We start from the raw sequence: 9,524 nt of genomic DNA, 5'->3' as shown, positions 1-9,524 counted from the left end.
AGCACCATGATCAATCACAGCCTCACATCTGGCTTTGTGCCCAATGAATGGCACACAGCAACAGTTATCCCACTCCACAAAGAGGGAGCCACCACTGATCCGGGAACTATAAGCCCTATTAGCCTGATGAACCTGGTCATGGAACTACCCATCAAGCGACAAAACAAAGACATTGGTAACCTACAAACTCTGGACTCCACCCAGTTTTGGGTTTGTGAAAGCGGCAGATCATGCCTCCTGAACCTGATCAACTAACTTTGATTCGAGTCACTTTAAAGCCGTAGACAAAGGTAAGGTGGTTCACACAGCCTATTTTTACCTCGCCAAGGCTTTTGACACCATCCCCCATTCTGGAATTATAGCTAAACTCACTAAACTAGGTATAAATCCCTACGTCACAAGATGGGTTGCCAAGTGGCTCACTGACAGAACCCACACTGTAAAAGGTGCAGACTCCAAATCTGACTTCAAACCAGTGACAAGTGGAGTACCACAGGGTTCAGTCCTGGGACCTCTCCTGTTTGGTATCTACTTCTCTGAAGTATAAGCTAACACAGAATGTCTTTGGCTAATGATGTTCACAGATAACTGCAAACTAGGAGCCATAGTCGAGTCCCCAAATGATGTGCACATCCTACAGAAGGGCCTCACTGGGACAGATGCCTGGTGTTTGAGTCATGGCCTCAAGCTCAATGCCAAAAAGTGCATTGTCATCCCCTTTGGTAGAAACTCTGTGCCCATGAACTTCCACATAGGCGGCAGTCTACTTAACGCTGAATGTGTGATAACAGACCTTGGGACCCAGGTGGACAGTAGTCTCTCCTTTGATAATCACATCACCACAGTAGTCAGGAAATCCTTCTACATGGCACATCTCATCACAAAAGGGTTCTCATCCAAAAAAGAGGTCATTGTTCCCCTCTACTCGACACTCATTAGACCCATTATAGAGTACAACGCCCCTTTTGGAATGTACCTCACAAGACATCTGCAGCAGCTGGAAAGACCACAGAAGTACCTCACAAAGAGGATTACTGGCCTAAAACAGATGCCCTACACTGTCCATCTCAAAAAACTCCAGCTTTACTCAGTAGCATATCGCCTACTCTGAGGTGATCTCTACCTAACATATAAAGCTATGTCAAACCCAGAGCTGTTGGACATGCTACACCTAAAGAAATCCCAATCCCTCCATGCTACATGCTCTAGGGACCTAAACCTTGTCCAGCACAATAAACAGGACATGCTGGAGGGATAGATTCCTGTCCCAGAGACTTCCCATACTCTGGAACAAGCTACCCATCTATGTCAAGCAAAGTTCCTCATTAGCACTCTTCGCTGAAAATCCTTGATGAGTGGATGGGAAATAGGAAATACACCCTGGGGATCACTTCTGTGGCTCTGCTTGACAGGGGCACAGGAAAATAACTTTCTTGGGTGGTGTAAGCCAGGGAACCTTGTTGGCTAGGCTTACTTAGACCCTTGGGCCGATAGCCTAGTACCTACCTATGCACCTATGAAGCTATGGTATGAGGAATGGTGCCAGGAATGGAAAAATGACAGTACAGACTCCTCAAGATGCAGAAACATTCCTATAATGGAGATAGGCCAGGTTTGGGGGGAGGATGGTGCCACAGAAGGAAGTACTAGTCCACAAAAACACAAACATTGACAGGCCAAAAAGGAGTCATAAAGATGATAGAGTGGACTACTAAGGATAAAGAAAAGAAAGTATGTACTGTTACTATTTTGCAAGAATCCTGGAATTTCCAAATAGAAGATATTCAAAAGGATTAATATATTAATTAGAGGAAAGAAAAATACCACCTGCAAAGTGAAGGATTTAGTGGAGAAAGTCTAACGTGGGTTATGTCATCAGCATGATGGAACAACAAATCCCCAAATTAAGCAGAAGCAGGTGCAACAGGAAGCATCTTATTATTTGCCATATGAAGATATTCTGGAACCTTCCGTAGGAAACCAGTACAAAACTTCAGTTGGAGTTGCATAGCAAGGGGAGGAGCAGGAAACAGTGTCAACTCTGGCACAGCCAATGTTGTGGAGTGATAAGCCAGTGAGTTCCCTTATGAAAGAGCTAGAGATGTTGCAAGATGCAGCTAATGAGAATATATCAGAGGAAAAGAAACAGATACATTTTGGAGAAATATCTTTGAAGACTCTGTGGAAAATAACAAAGATGTTCAATGGAGAGAAGTTAAGCTAGAATGACACTTGTTTGAATGTGAACACTGCAAATTAAGAAATATATTTTATTACCACTGACATTTAAGGCTTTCATCTTTATAGTAACCATACTTCTTCAGAATCTAAATTGTACCTTAACAAACAGCCCATTTTAAATGACTAATTAAAATCACATTGGGCAGCATAAAAAACAAAAAAATTAAAGACAGAATGTTCACTTGCAAAAATATAAAAAAATGTATGTATTAACTTACTCATTACTAAACATAATAAACAGCCCAAACACATGATAAACCCATATCTTGACATATCGGCACATACTTAATAAAATCTAAATAAGAATGTTTAAACAACCATTGCCCTAAGATTAAGAACACTCATTACTGAGTAGTCATTAATTTCAGGGGGTTGTTCAGCATTGGTTTTCAGCTCCTACTTCAATTCACATTTCCATGATCCCCCACCGGGGATTTACTTCCACCCTCTCTAGAACCTGAAAACCAAATTTATGATCAAGGTTTACCTGTATGTGTCTGTGCAATACATTTATTAGAAGGTAAAGAAACAGTAAGAAGTTCAAATGTACAGGATGTGAAATGGGATGAAGTAACAGCCAGAAAAATTGAAACAAAATTAAGAAATGCACCTAAATGGAAAATCCCAAGTCCAGATGCAGCATGTAACTTCTGGCTAAAAGTATTTGCATCTTTACAGGAATATTTAGCCCTGTGTAAGAACTACTGATATGCGCATCCTGACCAGGCATCGAGCTGGTTAACAACAGGATAATAATACACGTCCTTAAGAGTGACCCTCCAACCTATCATAAAAACTATAGACCAATAACTTGCCTTCCGATGATTTGTTGATGCCAATAGAGTTTACAGTCATTCAGAAGAAAACTCATTCAAGGCAACAGAACAAAATGATAACAAAAGAAAGTCATATAGAACAAAGGATCATCTGTTGTTAAATAAAGTCATAATGGAGAATTGTAAAAAGGGGATGATTTATAGATATTTAAAAATGGCATGGATAGATTATAAAATTAAAAATCATCTGACAAGATTCATGGATAAAGGAGTGCTTGCAGGTGTATAGGATACACCCTACATTGATCAATTACATTATAGTGGCCATTAAACATTGACAAATCACACTGCAGCTAAATGGCTTATTATAAAGGGCACATTACTATCCCAGGGATAAAAATTCAAAGGGAGATGTTCCAGTGTGGCTGTTTGTCACTGCTGCTCTTTAGTCTTGCCCTTAATCATTTAAACTGTCTACTTAACAGATTAGGTCATTTGGTTATAATTTGGCTCCCAGAAAACAATCATCTTCGCTTTGTGGATGATTTATAACTGTTGAGTTCATCAGATGTGGAGCTGAAAGCACAACTGCAAGTTGTCAAAACTTTTTCAGATGATATAGGAATGTCATTTGGTCATGATAAATGTACAAAACCAACATTTAAAGCCGAAAAGTTGCAACTCCAGGGAAATAGCAGAGGATCCTCATGCTCAATTAATATATACAAAAAATCTGCAGACCACAGTGGATACGCAAATATACAGGTGGGTCTGTACCAATAAGAGCTCCTACCCGAGACACAACTTCAGCAATAACACTCAACAAGTTATGCCCACAAATTGATTATTACTCATTTTGAATGCTTCTGTTGAAATAATTAAATGGTCTGGATGTACTGAGATCAGATGAAGTCTGGAGAATAAAGATGAAAAGCATTCATTTCATTTTAATGTAGTTCAAATGTCACAATAGTTGTAAAATCATCTTTTTTTAAGAATAAAGTCCATTCTGACTTGAAACACCTGGCTTGATCCAGAGACCTAAAGACATGAGATTTTTCTCTGTAACTTCTTTATCTTTTTCCACTTTTATAGCACATCACAGTTTTAGGTCCCACAATGAGACTGTAAAGTGTGTGTGTGTGTGTGTGTGTGTGTGTGTGTGTGTGTGTGTGTGTGTGTGTGTGTGTGTGTGTGTGTGTGTGTGTGAATCTCTAACTCATAGATTTTCTTCACCACTTAGCAAAGTATCATTAGAGCAAGAAGATGATTAATTAGTGAACTAATAGAAATACTTGGCTTTAGTCATCATTAGAAACAATGTAGCAGTTAAGGAAAGCTTACATGATTTCATTCCTTCCAGGCATTCACTGAATCCGTGGGTACTGTAAGAAAGAAATATAGAAATTACTGTAAATATTCATAAAGTCAATAATTATTTGCCACATTAAGGTGATGTCAGTGATTGTTAGAAGAAATGCCAACTGAAGGGTGAACTGTGATATTTAGCTCTCAGTGGTGACATTCATCCCATCTCTGGCCCACATACAAATCCTCACTGTTTTACTACAAGAAATTCCAAACAAACACAATGCTCAACAATCCCCACTAGAGGCAAATCTGACCTTCTAATTCTAAACCTTAATACTAGAAGTATCACTAACAGAATTTGGGACCTACATGCAACTCTAACACTGTACTCCCCAGCCTTAGTCCTACTCACCGAAACATGGCTTAAACCTGCCACTACCAATAATGAAGATTGTCCCTTCAGGGTACAATATCCTATGGCTTGACAGATCAAGGAAAAAGGGTGGCGGTGTTGCCTTTCTATATAAAAATTATCTAACACTAGAAGCCTCCAAACAAAACATCCCATCTTTTGATAAAGCAGAAGTACTACTAGCCAAACTTATCCTGAACTCAAACATATTAACCTAATCGGTACCTACATCCCTCCCGGCAACAACACCCTTACATTAGAGAACATACTAAGCTGGTCTGACAAATCCCTACCCCAAGAAACAATTATCAAAGGGGACTTTAATTTAGACTGGTCAACTTGTAGTTCTCAAAATCCCACTAATCACATAAATCTGTAAAGCTTTACCCAACTCATACAAACTCCTACCAGGATTAGTAAAACATCCAGTAAACAATCAGTACTAGACTGGATAATAACTGACAAACCACTTCACATTGTCCACTGTGCCTGCCTCCCAGACTGCCTAAGTGATCACCTCCCAACCTTCACAATAAGATAATGAACCAACCCAAAGAAACAAGCAATTTACAAACAAATAAGAAGCACAACACAATTTAACCCCAAACACTTCATCAGCTCCCTAGTCCACTCTTAATTGTCTCGCATTGAAACATCTTCCCCTGGAAGATGCTATCCACCATTTCAATAATACTTTCCTCTCTGTTCTAAATACTCACACCCCTACCAGAACCATACGTGTAAAATCTAACTATGCCCCATGGCTAAAAAAAGAAACAAGGTCACTATTAGTTGCAGGGGATAAAGCATGGAATCAATGGTACAAAACTAAATCCAATACCACGAAACAAACATACCAAGAGCTCAGAAACAAAGCTAAGAAACAAATCAGGCAAGATAAAATAAAGTACTATACCGATGTCCAAATTAAACACCAAAAGAACACTCAAAAGTTCTGGTCAGCAATAAAAACATACTCCAACCAGGTAAAGCATCTACTCCACAACTCACTACCTCAAACGATATAGATGACATAGCAACCCAATTCAATAAATACTTTACTGAATCTATAGTACCACTAAATAGTAAGCAGCTACCCTCCTCAATCCTAGACAGTTCAAATCCCGATAAAACTGAAATCCCCTTTTCCATCCAGCCAGTCTCAACTAAAGCTATATTAAACATGCTTAGTAAACTGAAGCCCACTACTCTAGCCACAGACAATTTACCACCCCAATATCTAAAAATAGCAGCCGAAGCAGTAGCATACCCAGTTTCAATGCTAATAAACAGGTCCACAGTTGAACACCAGATCCCAACCTTATGGAAGACTTCCCATATAACTCCACTTCACAAAGGCAGAAACTGTACTGACAAACCAACTACCGTCTTATTGCTATCCTACCCCCACTGTCCAAAATAAACTGTTCATACACAGCTCATGCACTACCTGCAAACAAATAACCTATTAACTCAGTCACAACATGGTTTCCATGCACATCACAGTACAACCATTGCCCTGTTATCTTTTACCAACGCAATAAACCAACACAGAAATAACCAAAAGTATGTATCCCCTATTTTCTTAGACCTATCGAAAACCTTTGACATGATCTCCCACAGCAAACGTCTAGCCACGCTTTCTTCACTAAACTTTTCTCAGTCTGCACTTCACTGGTTCCAATATTCTTTGATTGGACGTCAGCAAGCAGTACAATGGCAAGGTGATCTATCACCTTTCTACCCACCACCATAGGTGTCCCCCAGAGCTCCATACTAGGTCCCCTCCTTTTCTCACTTTTCACAAATAACCTCCACACCTCAGTCCCACATGCATCCCTAATTCAGTACGCCGATGACTCTACTGTAATTTGTGCTGCCCTACTTTTCCAGAATTAGAAGTACTCACCCAACATTCATTTCTTACAATCTAAATCTGACAAACTCCCACCTTATCCTGAACCCCAACAAAACAAAAATTATGCTATTTCATTCAACCAAAACTAAAATAGTTCCCTTCCTCATTCACTATCGAATATGTAAAAAAAAACAGAATCACACCCACTGCTCATACTAAGCTGTTAGGCACTGAAATAGACAATAATTTGAGATTTGATTTCATATATCCCAAACAAATTATACAAAAAACTAGGCACTCTGTACAGGAATAAACAAGATCTCACAGACAGCACAAAAGCCACATTAGCTCAAACATACTTGATCTCAACCCTAATGTATGCATCACCAATTCTCACCAACCTTAGGAAATCAGACCTTGCAAAACTTGAAACATATTACAATAAAATCACTAAGCTTACAACCAACTCAAACTCCAGATCTCATCACTGTACAGCACTCAGGCAACTCAACTGACTTGAGTTTCCTTAACTTCTGCTTTACACCCAACTAACCATGGCCCACAAATTACTCCATCAGTAAGAAAAGACACCTGCCCTAAAAAAATCTATTACAACCATACTCCAGTACCAGAACTTTACAATCCAATAATAAACCTCTGATAAAGGTCTCTACTGCCAATAATCAAGCTGGGGAATCCCTCTTCTCCAACTGCATAGCTAAAATCTGGAATACTTTACCTCCCAGTGTAATATCTACCACAACCTCAGCTCAGTTTAAACCTTTACTAAAAAATTACCTACTCAAAAACTGGATATGTCCATGCATGGCTCCTGATTAACTTACCTGCTGCCAGTGTTGATACTATACTGGACGCAAATTTAATCATGTACATATAAACAAAAAGGTTACGTTGTATTATGTGTAATCAACCATATGTCTCAAACTGTATATTTAACTCTGTTCTTCTCTGTTCTATTATATTTTAACTGTACCTTTGTTGTATTAGCTATTTTATGTATTGTGGAGCTTTTATCCCCGGGTCTTCATTGAAAAAGGACTTGTATCAAGACGGACTTTCCTGGTTAACAAATGTAAAGTAAAATAAATAAATAAATTTGCATTGCTAATTTAGGCTATTTGTGTGTGTGTGTGTGTGTGTGTGTGTGTGTGTGTGTGTGTGTGTGTGTGTGTGTGTGTGTGTGTGTGTGTGTGTGTGTGTGTGTGTGTGTGTGTGTGTGTGTGTGTGTGTATATATACATAGACATATATAGATATAGACACAGTAAACTGTTTATTTTTCATTCCTAAACTACTAAACCTACAAATGTAAACCCTGACATTGCCTCTTCAAATGCCATTAAAACAGAGCAAGTTACTCATGCAAAACGTACAGTCATTGTTATAAACAAGACACTAAATTATGACCTACACACAGACTCCATAGTTAACAATTCACTCCAGGCTTGGCTTCTTGTACATGGCCAAACTATTCTGCTGTGTTCAGAGCAAAAAAATTAATATATCATCCTCATTTCTTCCAACACTCCTGTATACCTCCAGTATATTCAGCAGTCTACCCTACTCCCAAAAACTCAAGCATGAACAGTGTTACAACATGGCTAGCAAATCTACATGTAACCAGCCAAATAAATCCAATCACTACACCTCCAACACTACATCTAGTTATACTAACTAGGCTTGAGTTACCCCACCAACTTACTTACTCTCAATTAATCATGGCAGAAACAGTGTTGCATCAAACATCCAAAACCCCCTCCTTAGCTACACTCCAAACAGAATTTTACAATCCAAAGAACTTTACTTAGTTGAACCCAGTAAACAAATTCAATAAATAAATATAAATAGACCAACAATCATGCATGGAACTGCACAACAAAATGCCACGAATATGGCATAATTTCATAAAATAAAAATATATGGATCATAGGAAGTTACAAGGCTAATGGCCCTAGGGGCCTTACAAGTCAAGCCATGTTCTACCCTTACTTCCGAAATCAGCACCTATTGCCCCTGTCCAAGAGGGACACAGGTGAAATCTCTGGGGTGAATTTATAGTTACCCATCCAATCACTCAGATTGTGTTTGAAGAGGGCCAATGAGGTGCTCTGTTTCACATGAAGTGGGAGTCTGTCCCAAAGGTGTGGTAAGCTCTGGGAGACAAATCTGTTCCATGGGAAGGATGAAGTATTGATGTGCGTGCGCACGCACACACACACAGACACACAGACACGCACACAGAAACACACACACACACACACACACACACACACACACACACACACACACTCACACACTCACAAATATGTGGATGTACTTAAAAATATTGATATAAATACAATACATTGAATGAAGAAAGATAGATCCAAATGGATTCAGCCATAAAACAATGAAAAAAAAATGATGTTTTTTTTTTCAGGTAACAATCACCCCTGCACCCCCAACATGGGGGACTATGCCCTGCTAATTATATATACTAACTCCAAGATCAATCTACAGTGAAGAAAGGACAACTCCCTTGATTGCCACTTACCTCGTTTGTGATCCTCAATACTAAACTTAAGTGCTACGCTTGAAATATTCAAATTAATTTTTAACCATTTCTGCCAGTGGAAAAAAATGTTCAATATTATGAATGCTTGATTAAAAGGAGTGTTTATACATATATATATATATATATATATATATATATATATATATATATATATATTTTTTTTTTTGGTGCACTTGTTTCACTACCTTGTGGTTAAGGTTGACATCCATTTTGGTGATACACTTTGATGAAGAAAGCAGATGGTCAACAGCTGGGTGAGACTGCTACAGTGCCATGGTTGGGGTATGTGTCCTTTCTTGAGTATTGTGCGATATCAGAGTTACAATATTTAAGTAGCAGGGGATGTGGGAGG

General features: G+C 38.8%; 1 protein-coding gene across 1 annotated transcript in view; it reads right to left on the bottom strand.

The window, feature by feature from the left end:
- LOC122813538 (vitamin D3 hydroxylase-associated protein-like) overlaps window positions 1–9,524 on the bottom strand; it is a gene marked incomplete in the record, with an annotated part of 1,040,187 nt that overhangs the window by 602,087 nt on the left and 428,576 nt on the right. Inside the window, 1 exon segment of the mRNA XM_044085913.1 lies at window positions 4,362–4,402. Within this exon segment, the coding sequence (XP_043941848.1) occupies window positions 4,362–4,402 (41 nt within the window).

This window comes from Protopterus annectens, chromosome 10.part0, assembly GCF_019279795.1.
Source record: "Protopterus annectens isolate FY-2018-M chromosome 10.part0, PAN1.0, whole genome shotgun sequence".
Taxonomy (NCBI): domain Eukaryota; kingdom Metazoa; phylum Chordata; order Ceratodontiformes; family Protopteridae; genus Protopterus; species Protopterus annectens.
The sequence above is the reverse complement of the archived record's forward strand: the minus strand, read 5'-3'. Positions and strand labels throughout refer to the sequence as shown.